Source organism: Varroa destructor, unplaced genomic scaffold (genome assembly GCF_002443255.2).
Source record: "Varroa destructor unplaced genomic scaffold, Vdes_3.0 BEIS01000003.1, whole genome shotgun sequence".
In the NCBI taxonomy this organism is placed as follows: Eukaryota; Metazoa; Arthropoda; class Arachnida; order Mesostigmata; family Varroidae; genus Varroa; species Varroa destructor.
Genome location: NW_019211456.1, coordinates 36,778,469 through 36,799,442, shown reverse-complemented (window position 1 = coordinate 36,799,442; position 20,974 = coordinate 36,778,469). Strand labels below are relative to the sequence as shown.

At 37.9% G+C, this 20,974-nt stretch overlaps 2 protein-coding genes and 3 long non-coding RNA genes across 5 annotated transcripts in view; 3 read left to right on the top strand and 2 right to left on the bottom strand.

Moving 5' to 3' along the window:
* LOC147756893 (uncharacterized) overlaps window positions 1-3,916 on the top strand; it is a 6,843-nt gene extending 2,927 nt beyond the window's left edge. The window contains exons 2-3 of the long non-coding RNA XR_015325044.1: window positions 342-561; window positions 1,116-3,916. This is a non-coding gene — a long non-coding RNA (uncharacterized LOC147756893). The remainder of the gene's footprint in view (window positions 1-341; window positions 562-1,115) is intronic.
* A 2,286-nt stretch (window positions 3,917-6,202) lies between these two features.
* LOC111246906 (V-type proton ATPase 16 kDa proteolipid subunit c-like) lies at window positions 6,203-9,164 on the bottom strand. The gene has a single exon (XM_022797278.2). The coding sequence runs from the start codon at window positions 8,849-8,851 to the stop codon at window positions 8,369-8,371; it is 483 nt and encodes a 160-aa protein (XP_022653013.1). The 5' UTR covers window positions 8,852-9,164; the 3' UTR covers window positions 6,203-8,368.
* Window positions 9,165-11,555: 2,391 nt separating this feature from the next.
* Window positions 11,556-19,092, bottom strand: LOC111246905 (uncharacterized). The gene is made up of 5 exons (XM_022797277.2): window positions 18,910-19,092; window positions 18,021-18,191; window positions 14,238-14,405; window positions 13,728-13,958; window positions 11,556-13,087 (listed from the first exon to the last, which is right to left on the bottom strand). The coding sequence occupies exons 1-5, from the start codon at window positions 18,979-18,981 to the stop codon at window positions 13,055-13,057; spliced, it is 675 nt and encodes a 224-aa protein (XP_022653012.1). The 5' UTR covers window positions 18,982-19,092; the 3' UTR covers window positions 11,556-13,054.
* On the top strand, window positions 12,909-14,784 carry LOC147756892 (uncharacterized). Its single transcript, XR_015325045.1, has 2 exons — window positions 12,909-13,049; window positions 13,754-14,784. It is a non-coding gene; the product is annotated as an uncharacterized LOC147756892 (long non-coding RNA).
* LOC147756891 (uncharacterized) lies at window positions 19,014-20,896 on the top strand. The gene is made up of 3 exons (XR_015325046.1): window positions 19,014-19,138; window positions 19,706-20,009; window positions 20,608-20,896. It is a non-coding gene; the product is annotated as an uncharacterized LOC147756891 (long non-coding RNA).
* Window positions 20,897-20,974: the final 78 nt, after the last annotated feature.

Sequence of the window (20,974 nt, the reverse complement as noted above, 5' to 3'; positions counted from 1 at the left end):
CAGTTGTTCGCTCAAATTTCTTTAGGAACGCTGTGCTGAATATATTAGATATGCAGCATCGTCTTATAAATAGATGGATCGCAACTTCGATTATCATTTTTGTTTGGGCTAACTTATACAGACACTGATGTATCAAAAAAAGTATCAATCATTTGGCTCTGTAGCAGCTTGCCATGACCCAGTCATTGAAATTTCACTTGTTTCCTTAGGAATAACTTCCACCTGATTCTACACCACCGTTTCCTTAGTAACCCTTTTTTGAAATAAATCCAGTAAGTCGAGCTCTGCTTTTAGTTATTCTTAGATCTTCTGGCAAGTGTCAAATTTTGTTGTCTTTCCAGATATCGACTGAAGTTTGGAAACAGAGAAAGGTCAGAGAATGCTAATGTGTACGGAAGTCGAGGCTCCTTTAAATGGTCAAGTTTCTCTTGGGACGAGGTCCGCATTTCCTGGACCAAATTTCTTAGGCCCTTCAGCGCGGCCCTTGCTGTTAGTGTTTTCACCTACAAATGACCTTTCATTATGGACCGGGATGACTTGTTTGACACTTCTGCCTGCCCTGTAAGGATAATTCGACAATCCTTCATTACGGCTGTTTTCGCTTTTTGCACAATATCCTCTATACTGGCTATAACTATGATCCGAGATAACGGCTAAAAGCCGTTAATTCCAAATCACTGCCATGGTACAAAAGCACCTAGTTTTTGCCTGGCTTATGATGTCAAATTTGCTCGCTTTATTTTTTATTGAGTGTAAATAGGATGTGAAGTGGAGTCATTTTTACTTCATATTTCGAGCACGAACATTTTTTAAAATAGTTGAGTTCAATAGTGACAGTATCTCAATGTTCGTTATCCGGTTTCCACTATATCAGTCAATGCTGTCTTTCACAAAAGTGCCACGGCCTTATCATCGAAAATTTTCCTTTAACTTTACTGTCTAAAATTTAATTAACCTATAGACCATTCGGTAAGTAGCGTCTTATTTTAGACATTCCTTTGTTCCCGAGAAAGCATGGGTGCGCTGTAGTTTTACGCCTTGTGAAAAAAAGGAGTACGCTTGAAAAGGGAAAACGGAAAAATTTAATTGTCTCGAAATTTATTTATGCGTTGCAGCAAAAAAAAACTCCAAACAAATATTATCGCACAGCTGTACTTCCTATGAATACTCTACTGGAAACAGTCGAACAAGATCGATAGTACAGCCTGATGTACAAAGGAAGTCCTAATAATAAACTTGTAAAAGCATTATATTTAGTTCTCAGCATATCAATCATGTTCATCGGTAATACGTCATATGTTTATCTACGCTTGAGTTTTGCAAAATTCGAATCGACTTAATTGAAGAGTTAGCTCAACTAATTAACTTAGCTTTCTGCCACAAGTGAACTTCACTGGCCAAAAAGGGAGTAAGACTTAAAGTTGAATTTTGTTAGTTGTGGTCTTACAAAGGTAGTTAATAAAACACTAATTTCTTAAGATGAGATGTAAATCCTATATCTGAATGACTAATGCCAGGTTTTTAGCTTACGTTGATGTTGATTCTCATGCTAATCAATTTACTACGGCCACGGTTCTCCACGACTCAGCATACAGACTGCATAGAACTAGCATATTGTTGGCGTGATCATTTGACGATCACATTAAATGTAACTTAGAATGAGTATCGTTATCGTCGACAGTACTACTGGCAGTAAGTTTACGCAGTTTTTTAAAAGCGACGTAGTTGTTGTTAATTTCCATACAAATAGCTGATAGCATGTGCTCTGCTACAAAACATTGCGACCATCAAGGACGGAAAATGTTTTAAATAAAAGCGAATAAATGAGGGTAATGTTAGAATGCTCGCACGTGCGACGGCCAGTGATGGCTAAATCTAAGGCGTTGCTGCACCTTACGTCCACGTGATGTTGCAGTAGTAACCCGTTTGTCTACCAAACTTAGGAACACCCAAGGTGGACTAGATTCGAAATAGAGCGAAGGCACAGTTTGTTTCCTGCTGGGAGCCAGTGTTTGCTTTTGTGGAGATAAGCAATGCTACATAGTTGTAGTACCGGCTGTAAAACTTAAAACTAATATATTTATACAGTAAAAGAGCAAGGCGTAGCAAACAAGCAGCACAATATAAAAACATACCACCTGAAAATGAAAAACATACCAAAACTGTGCCATTTTTTTTTTAATTTAAAAAAGATTTTGATTATCACGTTTTTTAGAAACGATTCAGCTTGTAGTGGATTCGTTTGGTCCCGTTTCAAAATACAAACAGCTTATTGATATTTAATCTGATTAATTTCAAGCGCAATCAAGATCTACAGCAGAATTGTTCCCATCAGATAGTTTGAATTTACGATATATATTATACGTAGATATTCTCAATTTCAAAATATTTTTGTTGGTTTTACATATTTTTAAAAACCTACTTGGAGTTTGGAACGGACGTAGCCAGAAATGCTAACGACATGTGGCTAGTTCGTGCGCTACCCTATGTTCAGAGGCACTTGTCCAACCTGACCGTTAAAGAAGCAGATTTTTCTATTTTTTGAATTGTCGAAAATGCTCAATGTGTTATTGTATCAGGCAGATGCTGGCTACGATTGATACCAACTGAGTCATAAGTACTATTTAGCAAGACTACTCTACAAACTCTGACGGCATTTATAAAAATAGATTTAAAAAAAACGACATTTTGAAATTTTTAGGTTTTCGAGGGAGTGGCGAAATTAAATGGTGTAGCTAATACTACGCATTTAGATTGGGTTTTGTTTTGAAAGAATATTACTCTAAGTTCTAGGTCAACGACATACTCAGTCGTATCCTTAAAGACCTAATGAGGCAAATATAGGGCGTGCAGTGCAGTTATCTTCAATCTAGGCACAGCATTGATAAATAGAAGATGTAGAGTTGAGTTACACTACAACGGTAGAACTTTACTTATGACGAGACATTTTTCTGCAAAATAATTGTTTGTGTCGTTCCACATCAGCATTTTATACTATGTCCGCCCCTCACAAGAATTGAAATTTTTATAAGCTCAATATTTGAAAACGAATAGTTACCTTGAAGAACAAATAAAATATTACAGAAATATAACACGAAATATAGCTTAAAGCCAAAACTTCAAACTATATTCCACGCTCTATTATGTCACAATTACTTCTTCAAACCTAAAAGAATTACGCGAAAGAATACCACGGCCTATACTGTAGAAGTTTAGTTCAACTAAGCAAGTTTATTTTAAATGATAGGTTTTCTTAACAATAAAATTATTTTTAAATGTCAACAGATTTTATAATTTTTCAAAGATATATGCATTCGATATATAGTATAGATACTAATACTAAAGTTAGGTAAAGGTTTAGAAAAGTCACTGGTTATTTTACAGTTCACTAGATTTTAATACATAATAATAATACACATTTATAGGGTATTTAGCCGAAGAAAGTGGATACAAATAAAATTAACGCGCTCAGGTCAACTAACTTTTATTATTCCAATGTGAATGATCAACTTCTATCCGTCTTACATGGCGACCTGCTCTAAAGGAAGAATGACAAGGAGACATCAATGGGTGTAAACATGCCTATGTTATACAGCACGAGTAAACTATTTGCAAGCATCAGCAGCACTTCTATTATTCGATCGCATGTTTTATGTCGTCGGGCACGTTCAACTGAGTTTGTTTGTTTGTTTATTTTTCGGCTGTGAAAATTTTAAATAAACACAATCTCGTTTTGATGATTCTAAACAAAAAGATCTCTAAGAGACACCACCGTGGAAATCAATTCAATCAAGAAAATACAATTAATGTTAGTAGGCAGTGTTTTTATGTTTGTGCTAAGTATACGATGTCACTCGTTCGGTACACAGTTCATCAGAATAATAAAAATGTCTCAGCGAATGTTCCTTCAACTAAATCTGAAATGAACGTTTAACTAATAAGCACTTAAAATGCGTCTTGTGGCGATTTATCAAAAATACCCAGTTAAATCTTTTTGTTTGCATGGCCGATCTATATTATAAGCCGCACCTTTAATTCAGACAAGGCCTTTCATGTAAACAATTCTATATTGCTTTCAAGAAAGATCAAGTGTCTAGCTAAATCGTATAGTACAGCTGTTGGTGATACTCGGTTGCCAGCTCCTAGATTTTTACTGAAAAGTGTGCTCTAATCCAATGATAAATTGAAAATTAACGGATAATTCCGTTTTCCAGTTCTGTTTGTTTATACTGATGACAATTTTACGATTATATCCTCTACTACTAGAATCGACGATTACTCAAAGATAATAAGCCTGAAAACCCAAAACGTTATTCTGAATCGCCGGCGTGGTCAATTTCGTTCTGCTCAAAAAATCTGCAAATTTTCAAAGCAGTTGACAGAGTAGGAAAAGGAGATAAATGCAGTTGTGATATATTGTCATATCGTACCGCGGGCGCCCGTACTCTCAGGCTGATACACAAACTTTACTCCAACTCAGATTTAACCTAGAGTTTAGACTATATTTTTTCCTCATCTCGCCGTAGTAACAGCAAAGAGAATAGCAAACGAGCAAGAGCCATCCCCGCCATAAGCAGCAGCGGCAGCAGGAATACATGGAAACGTTGTCAACTTATATTTTTACAGACCAGAGCTTTACAGGTAAGAGGACTCAGTAATAGCAGCATGGCATATACAGCATGATTGGCAGGGGGAAAGACTATTCAATGTGGTAGAAAAAGAAGTAATGGCAATCAGGACATCGCTGAGATTGCAACAGCATCCAGAATGAAACGTACACAGCCAGCTGTATCTCGTCAGGCATCTAGGAAGGATGACTCTTTAGCGATTTCAACTAACCACATATCAATTAATAAAACACAGTTGCATCCGCCCGCCCACGAAGCGTATCGTTTGTAGGAGTTCCATTAAGTTCGTTTTACTAGCTGTCGATACGTAGTTTGGCCGAGGATCATATCTGGCTAAGTAGCAGCGGTTCACTAGTACGCCAATCCAAGCAATACCTGCAGCAGAGCGTACGTGGACGCTTTAAAAGACACCCAAACCGACGACTTGTTCTTGCTGCATTTAAGTTGGCTGACTAGTTAGTTTGAAAATCGTCACATGCCAAATGCCCTGCCGCGTTGAATCGTCTCGTAACCGAAGCAGCTTTAGTTGCCGTAGTCGGGCCTGTCGCTTTGACCGTCGCCATCGTCGTACTGCAACGCTCACACGTTCTTTTGTAAGGGTTATGGTCATGTGACGCTAGCACTGGAATCATCTGCTTCCCAACAGTTACAAAGCACTCGTTCATTCGTCTGTATTGGCCGGCCGTCGATCCGTCAATCTAGTCGATATCGTAAAACTACGCGGCATCACCAGGTTCTTGCATCCACTACCGCACAGCAACTTGTCTTATCTACCAACAGCAGAATACAAAAGAAGTGCTTAGCAGTAGACAAACCAAAATTATGTGGTGCTCTTCACTTTTTTTCTTAGTTTTACTTTTTTTTTTTTGGAAAAAAGGTGAAGGTTTGCGATTTATTCGTCGCACTTGAGAGACCAATGCTATGAAGCTGAGAGGAAATTGACGCATCTCACGATATACACGCTTGAAAAACTAAATATAATTGACTATGTTTAAATGAACAAAATGAAAAACTATATAATTACATTAGAGAAAAGTGATAGATGATTTACTTGCGTAATGATATCTATGAAATACTTCATAGATATGTAGTTGCTCGAACACAATTTAGAATACCGTTTACGATATATTGGTTACCTCCTATTCATAATCATTTGTGACTAGGTAACAAAATCTAACACCTCCATAGAATCTAGATGCATCGTCTAATGTTGGCCGCGATTACTAATTATATGCTCTATTCGTATAAATGAACAGTTGAGCTGTATTTTACACTAGAGCCAACTTAGTAGTCCTCCTAATGGGAGAGCACCTCTAATATGGATGAAAACTTAACCCGTTTGATTTCTATCCTAAATGTAATTATCGATGCAATAAGACGTTGATTATACCATAGATGTTGATTTTTTATTACTCTTCATACTTTTTTTTTAGTTATATTTTTGTCACTAGAATATTATGACAAAAATATAATCTATGGACAATTCTTGAAATCCCACTAATTCATATACCAGGTCTTTTTACATACACGTTTCATGATAGTAAATATTATAAAAAAGAATAACATACGTAACATTTCGATTAAAATCATATTGGTTTTATTCATGCATTCACAATACAACAAACGTAAAACTGTACAGTAACATTTCAAATCATTTTCACTTAAGTATACCGCATTTAGTTCTTATGCACGTTTACCCAACTGCGGTTCATAATACAGCAGCGCGCTTTCGATTCGTGTTGTTATTACTGTTGCCGTACCAACTACTGCTGTTGTCGCTAGACCGCGCACTGCAAAGAGACGACTTCGTCTGGTCTGCCCAAATAGAATAACTATCCGAAATTTTTTCCTTTTAACTTCCCATAGTCCCACCTAACTCATCATCAATATTATTTACTCTATCCACTTGTTTGCACTAAACCAGCCTCTGCCTGTTCCAAAAATTTAAGCCCCCTTTCCTTCCTTTACCTTTGCAAATATTCTTGTAATAATGTTATTATTACTATCCCTAACCTGTCCTGTTTTTTCTTACTTTTTCTTCCGCTTGCGCTGTCGTGTTTTTCAACCCAAGTAATAGCGGTCTTCATCATTGTCATCTCCACCGTCAGCATCGCCATCATTTCTTTTCTCAATATTGTATCACCTTAACAATTTCCTATTCAATCAATATTATCATTGTCAACATCACGGTTGTAATTATTATCTAGAAAAATTTTCTTTGCTTTCAAGGTGATGGACTTTGTTTTTTTTTAAAAATTTTTTGTTGTTGTAATTCTTCACATTGGATTCGTGCTAGTCAGTTAGCTGCTAATTTTGCTGTGTATGTTTATATGACATATTATCTTTTTCTATATATATGTGCTATTGTTCTACCTATAGGAATAATATCAACATTCACATACTGTCCGTTGCAAATTTTCTTAGCTGAAAAATTTAATCGGCTCAAATACAAGCCGTATCGCACAATGTGTTACGCAGATGACTTCTATTGAGTTCGAAATTAACTGTTTCTATATCGTCATCATAATTATGTTATTACTATTACACTTATGTAAGTGGAACATTCCGTCTGCCATCAATCCAGTCGAGTCCAACGAATCGTTCGTTGACTATACGCGGTCATTTTACATCACACGCACGCGTTCCAAACGCCACCATACGTTCGAAGCCCCTCACTTAATGTGTTCCAGGGGTCCGAGCTCCCCCGAAGACCCCTAATGGGCCCGTTAAGCCTAACACTGCTGATAGTGGTTTGGTGCAGTGGCGAGCTTGATATAGGCATATAGCTTGAGACACCTGCTCTAGGTACAGGGGGTACACAAAAGTCGGTTTAGTTCAGTCGCGTTAATTATTCGATCTTTAATAAAAAGCTCCAAGCTGGATATGATAATATACAGAAGAATTTGTATGCTTCAACGAGAAATATGGAATTGATTCAACGAGCAGGGAGTCAATTGTATATTTTGCATTTTTCTATATGTGGCATATATATAGAGTCAACCTCACCTCTCTTACGTCCTATAATTTATGGTAAAACTAATCCGTATTTCCATCACTTTTCATCGTATATATGCATATATGTCACTTGTATAGAAACTAATTTAGCAAAAACAAGGCCTCTGCCCAATGAACTCGGGCAGAAATAGGGGAGGGATACGGTTATTAGGTTCTTCTACGTCACATTATGATTTTTCTTTCTATTGTCAATAAGTTGTAAATGTGCGATCTCAGATATATTGGATACTTCTCCGAAGTTCGCCGATCATCGTCATCTCGCCTGCTGCTGCAGTGTGTTGCAGCTCCTCCGAGGTCTTCGTCGTCTTCCTTTCTATAAGGTTAGTGCTTTCTTCCATCCCGAGTAACCTGCCACGCTGGTCACCCATTTGCTGTTGAGTTGGGAGACGTCCTTATATTGGTTTCGGTGCTATTTCATCTTATGGCTTGGTCTTGTTTCTTAAGTCTTTTGTTCTATTGCTTCCTTTTTGCTAATTCGACCCATCACGGTGTACTCAATGTCCTGTCTACCACGCTGCCTGCTCATGGCTATTACTATAATTGTTCGTTTGTGTCTGCGAGAGCTGGCTGACACTCGGAGGCCATTAACTACACCTACTCTCCTTGATTTCTCGTTCTGTCCCTCTACGCTTGCTGATATTATAGATGCGATGTTTAGAGGCGATGGTGATATTTGGTAGAGATACGAGTCGTTATTGGTGGTGATGATTTTCGGCTGTTGTTGTTTAAGCAATACCCGATGCCTTCGAGAACATGATCAGGGCTACAATCAGGCCGTAAAGACCTAGTACCTCAGCGAATATAAGAATAAGGATCATTCCTACGAAGAGGCGGGGTTGTTGTGCTGTGCCACGCACCCCAGCATCACCAACAATACCAATCGCGAAACCGGCAGCCAGACCTGAAAGGCCAACAGAAAGGCCAGCGCCAAGGTGCAGGTATGACTTAATCAACTTGTAAGGCGAGCTGATGCCAGACGAAATGAGTACAGCCACGACGAGCCCGTAGATGGCGATAATACCTGCCATGATAACGGGAATGAGCGATTTCATGATCAACTCTGGTCGCATGACAGACATTGCGGCGATACCCGTGCCTGACTTGGCAGTACCGTACGCTGCGCCCAACGAAGAGAACACCATGGCGGCTGTGGCCCCCATCACACCAAAGAATGGGGAATAGTCGGGGATTAGATTTTCTGCCGACATGACGATTAAGTTTGGTTGGAGCCTTTGTACCGGCTACAAATACGCTGCAGTGAAGGGATGTTAACGACTAATATGCTCAAAATCGCCGGATGAGCAAACGTGCTGGGCAATACGAACCAGAAGAACACTGTTGTGTTGTAAATGGTGGCTTGTAGAGATGTAGCACTCAAACTGCCTCTGCTCCTTGCTGCACTACCGCTGCGACGTCCACCAGGCTCTGCACAGAGTAAGTGACACTCGTCGTTGAGCCAAGTCGGTCCTCAGCAATGGCCGTGTTTTCACGTGACTGTCGCTCGCTGATTGGTTACCGCAGACTGGCGTAGCATACTGGCGACAGGGGACAGCCGCGCGCCAATTTTGACTCTGCATCCTCGCCCAATGGCTCGCCAGCGGCTGATCAAGTAGATCAGAGGGACTTTTAATAATCAGATGATGCACATAGGCTGGCAATTATCTCAAGAAACTGGGAAAAAAAAATGTAACAAATCGCAATCACTAATTTTTACTCCCACTCCCCACAAGTATCCCCTTAAATCTAGTTACGCGCCAAATTCAAAGATGACAGGTACACGTCACCAAAAAGCCGTCTTTCAGCATACGCTGAACACACTGAAGTAGTGATTGGTCAAGCAGTCTGAGACCACCTAGTCACGCGTAAAGTGTCCCTTTGAGGGCCACTTTTTTAAAAGCCGAATGCTCAAGAAATGTGACTTGGATCCAATTTTACGCGACGTCGCGACCCTCATTGGCCACCGCCTCCGTGACGTCACGCTAGTTGTGGTTCGATGGAGCTGCAGGTTGCAAATTTTAAATTAAACATGATATACACGACTGCAGAAAACATCCTCTTCCAATTCAGTTTAGTTCGATCCTAAATGGGTCGAACTGAAATCAGAATATAACTGCTAGTGTATACGAGCTCAGTATAGGGTGTAGAAAAAGCAGAAGGGGTTTGCCTACTTATTATAATCATTCCTTGATTATCCGTTGATTCGAGCAGTTGGTCACGTGAAACTGGAATGCAGGGAGCGCAGAAAAGTGAAATGCCTTAAGATACTAACGATACACAAAAATCATTTTCGGAGATTCATGTTTGTGAAAATAAATATAAACACATCAGGTGAAAGTAAACGAATCAGTTTGACTCCGTCTCAATATGCTCATACGAGTAAAATTTATTCCAACTCAAAAAAAGCTTACCTACTCTTTTCTGAGTCAGATTAAAGTTTACTCATGACGTTTCTCACGGAAGAAACGGTCAAATAACGATTCAAAGTTTACTTTTTAGCCAACTATAATTTAAAGGTCATAACCTAAATAAAACACTTAAAAGTTTAGGGATTTAGTAATAATAAATCCTTTTTTTAAGTTAATAATTAAACTAAATTGCTTATAATTAATTCGATGTAAGCTCGGCCGCATTTGAGATAAATGCAAAATAAGTCTGTTTTCCGGGTATATTTTTGATGTAAGTTGTCAACTGTTTCCACAATATCGTTCATGTCCGTTAGTAAGTTCTGCAAAGAGATTCTACGATCTAAATAAAAGCATGGAAGCAGCAGTGACATTATTTCAATCACATTAAGAAGGATAAATGTCAGGTAAGACTTGCTTGCTTTGTCTCTAGCTGACAGAAACCGAATAGCGAGTCATAAGCTGCGTGATTTGTAAGTTATTAGTTTTTTGTCATGGTTTAAATTTTTTTTTATCTGTGCGATTTTAACTTAGGATGGAAAATTCTATTTTCGAAATTAAAAAAATATTTACTTTATGCTGACTATTAATTCTACAAGTGAATGAAAAGCTACGTCTATTGACATTAGATAGTTCGTACCACGTGTTATTTCTACGCCTTGAATCTGTCTCACACTGGCAAGGAAACTTATGCTTGGTTTCTTCAGTTCCTCTTAATTATGTGACGGTAGGTGCCACTGGACAAGCAGTATAAGTGGCAGATTTTTTTGTGTTTTGGAGACGTTTCTGAATTTCCGATACATTTGAATAAGATTACAATTTAAACTAAATATTATAAATAGTTCGATACTAGTAATTATATATTACTTTTTAATTAGAGTGAAACAAGGTGCATTTGTGGTTCATAACGACGTTACTGTTTGCATTCACAGGACACTCAGAAACTAGAAACATTTTTCTTAGTGGTCTATTATGGGCTAGGCAGTTACGAATAAGCAGTAGAGGCTATGAACTTGCTGTTAACACAAAAAAAATAAGCGTGACACATACCTGAAAAACTGAATAGCAAACTACCAGAATACATGCACTCATTTCGAGGAACATCACTTCATCAAATTCGTCTTTTTTTGCAATAACTTAATCTATTATATAATGGAAACAACTGACGGCAAAACCACGATTTCAATTTTCTATGCGAAAGAAAATTTATAAAGAATAACAAAGCTAGGTGTAAGAGCTTTAGTAAATACAGCGTAGTTTTTAAAATACACAGCTTATCATTTAATTGCATTAAGTCGGCAGCGGTACTCGACCCCTTTAAAAAATACTCTATTAAAAAAAATTCTAATAACTCCCTCGCCGACATTTAGTACCTAAAGTATGAGAACAACGCTCAAACCGAATAGCTTCTATAATCTCCAGCTTCACGTACAGTCAGTAAGCTAGCAGGATTTATGTTTTTACATGCAAAGTTATTATGATTTCTTTATAAAATAAAAACACCAAGTGATAATGAAAAATATCTTTTTTATTCCTTTACAGGGTGGAATGATCCTACATATCATTTATAACACTCACTATTTTTTTTTATGTTTCTTTCAGGCCTTCTTGTCTGTGCTGTACAAAACATAATGGTGTATCAAAATGTAAATAAAAGTCGATCGCATCAAGTATGGACATGGTCCACGTTAACAATCTATTGTTAGCTATCTATATTGCTGCGATTCGTATTACTATCTTTCAGTAGAAAATAGTAATAGTGTATATATTTCCATAATATATTGTTATCTAGGTACGGCAATGCCCTTGTTTTCATTCATATAATATACTACTTTATATCATATACTAAGCTTATTTGCTTTTACTGCTAATAGTACAGTTGTACTGCTAGAGACTGAATATTGGCGTACGGTTCACCTGTTATTAGAATGGTTGTGTCAAAGCATTGTACCCACACCGCATCTAGACAGCTAATTTTTCTGTTTAAATAAGCCATATCTTCTTGTTGACTCCACGTGACCAACTGACACCTGTTAACGCCAAAACCTAGATGATAATAGTGTCTTTGTTAGAATAGATAGACATCGAGGCCGTCAGACGCCGAATGTTGGACTTCACTTACGCTAATCGATGGATAACTTGTTCTATTTTTTTCACCCGCAAATTTAATCCAACAATTGCCAACGGCTCGAACTCTATAAAAAAAAAAAACATTGCTTTCTGTTTGTTACTTGTTCATCGCGCAGTATTATTATACGACGTAAGGGCGATACGAAATACGCATTCTTTCATATGATTCACGTGCCGACTCTGTATATATCTCTGTATACGTTCGAAGTAATTGCTTTTCTACTCCTTTATAGCCTAGGCTTATCTCTTCACTACGTTAACACATGAGAGACTGTGTTACCAGTGATGGGTACAGCGAGCCAACTAATACTTTTCTACTGCATGCTTCATTTAATCCCAGGTACGCTGTCCGGCCCGATTTCACTATCAGCGTCAGCTTACGAAGTGGAATCGTTTGTAATATTGTTGTAGTATTATTGCATCATTATCAATCGTCAATGTGAATAATAAGCATTCGCACTACTATTCATTTGGTTGTGTGGCTGCTCAACCTTTGCGACAATGCGTCTCCAAAACATATCAAAGCACTGGCTAACTTCGATAGATATAACATTTACGTTACAGGCCCAGCCCAAGTCCGCTTACGATGTTACCGTATATTTTCTGACCCATCACGCCACCCCACACACATGTGTAAAACCTTAATATGTAGAATCGCAAACCAAATTAATGTTTTCATAGTGTTGCTCTTTTGATTTCTGTTATCTCTTATCTGATACCGATGCACTCATTCTGCTTGTTATCGTTGTTCGTTGGAACGGTTTGCACCCGTGTACCAGCCACTGAATGCAATGGCAGAACCGTATCTCCTGTGGTGTGCAGAATGCCACTCGAAGGAAGGCTTCCATGGTTATCAATCTTGACTTTCGAATACGTAAGTTAATTGCGTTCATAGGTGAGTGCCACGATAAGCTAATTTATCGTTAAAAGAAAAAAAGAACACAGAACAAACCGAGACAGAAGAAAATAAGTAGATGGTATAAATTAACGTTTTTGATACTAATGGGCACACACTAATGAGCATCACCTTCAACCAGATTTGACCAGACATTTTAGACATCCTCCAAACAAAATATTGGTTGAAGTATTCGATATATTTCTACAATTTTTTTTGTCAATTTCTTCTAACATGAGTTATTTAGTTTTATGTGACTTTTGAATGTTATATTAAAGAATAGTATTGACACAGATATAGACCTAAGGAGTCAAATAGAGGCAAATTGCAATGGCTTTACTCACACGCACCTGCCCGACTTTTTGCAACGTTACATTGTGTGGGCCAGCTACGAAAAATCTTGTCAAAATTTTGATACCAATCGAAGTAACTCGTGCCGAAAATCAAATATATATGTACTGTTGTTATATATTGGTCATATTGGTCATGCTCAAGCGTCAATTTTCGGAAACACTGAACATTATGTCTATACAACGAATGAATGTTTCAGCATATTTTTCGTTATGCTTTGTTCGGCGTTGGTTTATTGATCGTGCAATTGAACCAATTAATATAGTACTATTATTGTTTTTATTATTAATCGTCAGTAGGTTGAACCTCTCCATTTGCATATCCGATTTCAGAGTTCTTTAGGGTTCCGCCCGAGACATCGAGTGGTAGTCGCCCTTCAATACAGGCTTCGAGTTCTTCGATCGTTCGATCAAGTTGACGACTCTGCATCTCCAGTGTGACATTTCGAACAGATTCTCCGTCGGGACCTAGAAAACCTAGCGAAAGACGAACGAGAGGCGTTTCCTGCGAGGACAACGCGCTGCTTGCAACGACCACCTAAGCGTCACGCCAATCAATGGTTGATCAATAAAAATAAACATACAGACAACAAGCCAAATATACGCAACGAAGGATTAGTAACGACGTAAAGATGTAGAAAATAATTGTGATATTCTAAAGCAATGTACGCACTTTTCGCCATGCTGCTCAGTAATATTGGACTGTATAATCGATCCAGACAAACAGGTGTTAGCTGTGGCACCCTTGAGAGCGCAATCTTATCTTCACGTTAGGAAGTATGTGAATGCCATTACATCAGTATACCAAACTATTCACCTCTGCTTCCCAATCGAAGTGCGCCAGAGCGCGTTGAGGCAGAGAGCCTTCTCTCAGGAACCTCAGCCGCAGCCTTTCTTCATGACGAAGCACCACTTGTCGAAGTTTTTCTTTGTATGGACTCGAGAGGCGTTCCATAGATACTGATAGCAAGCCGTTGCCGTCACCCTAGGACAAATAAGGAGGAAGGGCAATTAAAAAGCTAAATTTTCGATACCTTACATCAGCATTTTATTAGCCAAACTGCTTATTTGGCCAACGTTAAATGATAGGGAATCTGGAGAGCGATAAGGAGCTGTAAAAGTAGCTGGGGTTCTGATATTTTTCAGCTAACCTAATTTATCTAGGTTTCTCTCGCAAAATATGTGCGGAAATTCAAAAAAATTGGATAGGTCTTTTAATATATTATAGGCACAAACAAATTTATCTAATAAAGCCGTATTTCATCAAAAAAAACGACCGCCTTACAGTAAACCAAATTACGATGCCTGCCAACACAGCGTATTTATTTGTAATGATTAATAAAAATTAAGAAAAGTCATTCCAACTATATTTCGACCAAATGGTAATGATATAGAGAAGACGTAGTTCATTGAAGTTCCGTTTCATCTTAACAGTAGACAATTTTGGTAAAGTAAAATACAAACCTGGGGACTCTACAAGAGGCAACCCCAGTCCCGTGGGAGGACTATTAGAATACGCGTCTGTGTATGATTTTGTAGTATCCACCTATTGAGTGTTTTCGCCTTGTGACCCAGTTTGTAGCACTTATGACTCAAATAACAAGCCACAAGTAATGCCATTGGGATGCTTCGTTTTCGTTTTTCTTTTAAGTGTTTCAAGTTTCGCGTCTTTAAGATTAACTAACTAATGTCAAAACTTTTTTACTACACTACTCAATGACAGTACTGTGTTTTGTTTCTATTATTTTGTTGATTTGTTCGAATATAAAATCTATTTACCTCTTTTTATTATTTGCAGAGTAAAATGCGTCCATAAAACTCTGAGATTAGAATCGTTATATAGTGGTTTATACGGCAATAATGTTTGCGCTAAAGCATGTTGCTCAAATCGGATATATAAATATTCGATGCTAAAAACTTGATAAATCACACTAACCAGTAGATTCGATTTGTACTTTATGTCAAGAGAAAAATACTGACTGATGACTCCCGAACTTGATATCGAAAGATCTTAACACCAACTCAATATGATCACAACATACCCTTGGGTTAGTTACGAACGTGTCGTACACGGGTCCTGTACAGGTAAAATACATACTGAGTTATATCCACTACTGGGCATTATAAAACAGAGGTCACACTAAAACAAATCTAATAATCGATGCTACGTCAACGAGTCAGAGATAATTGAACATTATAATAGATTGTACAGATAATGACAAACCCAAGATTACTGGAAATCTAAACTATATTTCACAGAGACGCTTTGTTATAATATTAATACACTGATTTCTAGAACGGCGTCATTTTACGTTTGGTTGAATCGTGTGTCGTCCGAAGCGTTTGCTAATACTGTTTCAACAGAAGTTATCATTGGCATGAACATATCTGAAAGTCAAGCAAACGCACTACCAGTCGCTTCAGTCCACTTGAAACTGCATATTTAGTAATTATTGTAATAAAGAAGATTTATTGTACATAATAAAACACATATTCGTGGAGAAAACTTGCATTTACTGATTTATTTATTCATATTTTGCTTAGCGATTCTTAACGCGCTCAGTCCGCAAAATGATAATCCAAGAATCTATTAGCGAGTATTTGTCAAAATTAAAACGCACTTAAAAATGTTCCTGTAAAAATGAGTTCCTCAAAGGTAATTAAAAGCAGCAAGCTTTAAAACGGCACAACATAATCAGTCGCCCTTGATATCTCCAAATCAGATCAGTTCTAGACACCAGATATTGTTGTCTTTGAAACTAAAAATAATATATCGACCATACCGTCCATGCAATATCAGATTTGTTTAAAATTATGCAAAGTACGCGCAAAAAAGATTCAGGAATTGGATAAATATAAAAACGACATGGTTAAACTAATTGGGACCGTGTATAACGCTTGAGATTAGCTACGTCACACAAATTAACCGTGAATAGCTAGTTTGAAATGAAAGCAAAGAATCAGCTTTCATGTCCAACGCATACACAGCACAAAACATTACTTGAAGTCGTTACAATTGGTATTGCAAGCCCTGGAGAACCCTGCAGAAAATGGAAGAACGTCCAGGTTGAATTACTGAAAATGAAGGATAACATTGGTGTAGCACTTGTATGTAAATCGTTCCACTACAACAGACGTCATATATATACACATAGATACATTTGTTACGTACTTGAGTAGACAACATTTACGTCATAGAGAGGTTCAGTTATTGGCCAAGGCTTTCTTGTCTGATTTCCTGTACAAGATCCAATAGCCACGTACCGCTTCTATAATTGAGGACAATGCTTCACGAAGATAACAATAATAACTATCATCATTATTGCCTGGACTTAGACCAATGGTTGCTCACACAAGACATCAAGCAATCGGACTTTGTCTCTTAGAAATTAGGCGAAGCCTCGGAACTGGCAAAGGTTCTCCACTTTTTTTGTTAAAAACAGTCGATTTGCTTTTACGTGCACCTAACAACAAGCTTATCGAACTTAGCTTAAAAAATTCGTACGTTGTGACCTTTCAATCTTAATCCATTACACACTACGTATTGAAATGAACTTCCGATTAGTCTGTTACCAGTTTAATCTACTTGAAGTGCACAAACTCGAAATCTCTTATGAGAAACAAACTTGGCTTTGCATTATCTGTACCTATATTACATAGGAACGCATTCAACGTCAAACTACAATAAATGCAATCAATTCAGAGGCAAGCGTCTTGTTATGCCCGACAAACCAACAAGAATCCTTAAGTGCAGTACCAAATACTGAAAAATTACTGCAGTGAGGCCCTCAAGCAAAGGAACCGCTTTCGATTCGCTTAAGACATGACAGCTAACTAAATAGGCCAGCTGTTAATGTATGCTACATCTCGTTGTATTGGCTGGGAACAGACCATACTGGCAAGTGACCGCAAGAGTTTGTCTTGGACCATTAACGTAAGATGTACTGTGCCCCCAATGGGCGTAACCTGGATGTCTGGAAGTATGTCTTTAGGTACTGACCGAAAATTTTCCTTCGTTTATGCTATCTTGCAGTTTATTTGGATAATAAAGCAAAGCTTTTGTATACATTAAGATACACTAACGGTACACAAATTTAACCTTATCTTAACCTCAATAAATTTATCTTAGTTATCTATTTAATACGTATAGAACTAATTAGTTCGGCAACCAAATAGATACACCCAAGCATGATTTGAAGTACATAGAACCTGCAACCTTACACAGTTTGATAAAACCCAGATTCCTTGTCTCAATTCATGTCTAACATTATTAACGAAAAGGTTCATAGGTAAAACACTTTGCTTATACAAATTCATTGGTTTAAGAAATGTGATATGAAGTACCTCTCCATCATGATATATTTCTACATGATGACTAAACTTTTTTTGCAAATTACTTATATTACTTTTCAATAAGCAGTTGTTTTTTTTTTTTGTTTTTAATAGAAATGACGGCTTTACTATATCTGTTTCATATATACAACATTCTTAGTATTTACTTTGTGCGCTATACCCATTTTGGACAGACGCTTGCTAAAAATTCAATCGTGATCAAACGATGAGAGTATATATTTAGAAAAGAGCTTTTGGAAAAACTCACGTTCGAAGTTGGCGTCTTCGTTGGTGACGAAGGTAGGCAAAGGTTCTTGAAAAGATCACTTAGTGCTCGAGTACCCCTCTCAAAATCTTCAGGTGTCAGCTCATTGTAATGTTCTGCTTGCGGTCCCCGGGTCTGAACCCCTGATAGGCTTTCACCCAACTCATTTAGAAGCTGCAATATTTAAAAAATGCGAATTGTGCGAGTTGTTTTTCTTGGTACTAGATGTAAGGGTATTACTAACAGCCAACTTAGATTGAATTTTCAGGTCACGTATGACACTAACTAAGCTAAATAAATTTTGGATCGTTAATATGGCAGGTACACAGCAAAATAATTAGCTCTCATTTGGATAATATTCATATGTAGAGATGAGATCACCAATTTTATTTTCTTTGGTATTATATAACCTCCCTCTATCAAAAAGAAACAGAGTTGTTATTATAATCGCCTAGGTTCCTAACCGGCGGCACACCTCAGCGGTTCAACAAAGCCTGACATATCGGGCCAGTCTTTACTGTATAAATAAAGGGGGTGTGTCTCACCGATAGTATAACAATCCAACTATTGATCGATTTCAAGATTCTTTTAGGCACTGAAGTTCTTGAATGCGAACAGATTAACTTAGTCCTTTTTCCTCTCTATTCAGACCACACCGGTCCATCTTTTCCGCTCTACGCCAGTTTGATCAGACTTTACGACGCCACTTGTCGATATATTTGACGGATAAAAAAGCACTAGTCGTTTATCAGGCAGTGCAACCTATGTCGAGAGCGAAATAATCACGGTTTATTTTCTACGTAGTGCCTAACGGTATAGCCGGATATTACGCGTCACTGACACCTCGCATGTCAATGGAGTTACTTCAGTGCGCGCGCTTGCGAGAACCTACCTTCTCAGCTCGCTCCAAAGGAAGTTTCTCTAAAAAAGTAGTCCATTCGGTTCCTCGACTGGCGGCCGCCATTTGTCAATCTGTTTGTTTACATCGGCGAGGAAGGCTGATCTCTGCCTTAGCACAGGGAATCGCTACCGTTGCTATGGCGCATACCTCACTGCACCGGATTGGCGATTATTCCGCTATTTCTTGTTCTCAATTAAAACTCTAATCCGAAATACGCGCGGTAAATACCAATGACTGTGGCTAAATTATGCGTTTGCCTTTACCATACCTGTTTTGTAAAAAAAAAACCAAGGAAGATAGCATATCTCTTAACTAACAAGAACTATTTAGGCTCTGATGACATGGTCCCATAAAAAAGGCAAAGCGAATGGTTTTTGCTGGAGTGTGGGTTGAAAGTATAGATTCGAATCCTTCTATAGAAGGATTCGAATCTATACGACATATTGTACCTTAAGGTTTATACCCATGGAACAGATACAAATCCCAAGTATTACGATATTTTAAATTACATTAAATGTAATTTAAGCACAATACAAATGGGCTACTGTTTCTGATAAGAAAACCAGAACTTGCTGATTGATTTAAAAGAAAGGAATTTTCATTTAATTCGAAGTAAGCGTCAAACTTCTGATTCAAGCTGTAGCTATGATCAGTTTACGGAGTGGTAACCCTATTACTCATTTCAAAGCCGGCGTATGCCCAAAGCGGGGAGCCTTATAAATTGTTATAGATAACTAGATGTCGAAAGTGAACGTTATTTCGATACCGTCTCCTGTTTTGTTTTCAGAGATTATATGACAACTATCTGAAACTATTGCTACTTCACCTGTGTATTCCGTTTCCGAGAATGAAGTCATTTTTGTGGCCCGTTGCGACATTACGGTTTACACTCCGATGTAAATCTTTCCGGAGGCTATGCTCACAGATATTAGTGACGAAATCATGAAATGTACCCAGCCAAATAACAGAGATGCCGCAATGCATGTCGAAGTTCAAGCAAATACATGTGTCGTTGATTTATTCGATTAGTGCAGTTTAGAGACGGCTGAAAAGAACTCACTTCAACTACTAGAAAATCCGCCGAATGAGAGGTAATTTTTTTTAAGTAATGCTCAAGGAAGGCTGTACGATGTGGTCGATGACGAAAGAGTTTGTCGAAAAATGGAACTCATTCATTCAATGTCATTTGCACAGACCATTCGGACGAAATTTTCTTTTCTTGGCGACGTCACAAAAAATGTTAGTTCTATTTGCAGAAGTTCAAAAAGTGGAACGAGTCGTAATAATATCAGTTAATGATATCAATTACCATCAGCAGTATCAAAACCTTAAGTACAAGCTTATTGTCCATAATACCTACGTGCTCCTACTGAAGTTCCATGAGGTTTTGAAGGGTATGTAAAGCAGTATGGTGTGTGATATCACAACAGCCGATATTTGTTCTGGCGACTCGTTATTAGTTACACATATGGTAATTTTGATCAATCAACTCACAGATAATTGGTACTTGAACGCGTATGCACCGTCGACGGCACCCAGACATCGTTTACATTAAGAGTGACGGAATCCATTGAAATATCGTCGCTAATGGTCTCTGCAAATGTAAAAAAGCACCCATCGAGGATAGCCGTATCACAGAAGAACTAATCGTCTATTTTGCTGGGGGTGTTAAAAACATTTGACCTACAGTTCCGTGTGTTGACTACGGCTCAACTGAGTACATACTCTTGGAAGAGACGTGGATCTTAAGCTGTAAGCAGCCAAGAGATGCATCGTGCATGGCACTGCAATGCATGCTGGAAGAAAAACAATCACAACTATGGATAAATAAAGGATGTTCATTCAAATTTTCTCTTGATTTTTTCAGAATAGTGATGTCGCTTTACTATACACTAGGCCCAGACGCATACGGCTCCAAGCAAAATGAATGAATATGTACAGTATAGAAATGCTAACCAGAATTTCAGTGCCATAGAGAGAGCAGCTGTCCATTTTCATGGGCTGCTTTTCTGGGATTGAAATCAAATTTCATATACATCGTTTAGTTAATAAGTGT

Excerpts from the sequence above, each read along its gene's own strand:
- LOC111246906 (XM_022797278.2), bottom strand. The coding sequence starts at position 8,851 with ATGTCGGCAGAAAATCTAATCCCCGACTATTCCCCATTCTTTGGTGTG.
- LOC111246905 (XM_022797277.2), bottom strand. The coding sequence starts at position 18,981 with ATGGCGGCCGCCAGTCGAGGAACCGAATGGACTACTTTTTTAGAGAAA. Across the intron at positions 18,192-18,909 it reads CTTTGGAGCGAGCTGAGAAG|CTTCTAAATGAGTTGGGTGA; the intron begins GTAGGTTCTCGC and ends TAAATATTGCAG. Across the intron at positions 14,406-18,020 it reads CGAAGACGCCAACTTCGAAC|GGTGACGGCAACGGCTTGCT; the intron begins GTGAGTTTTTCC and ends TATTTGTCCTAG.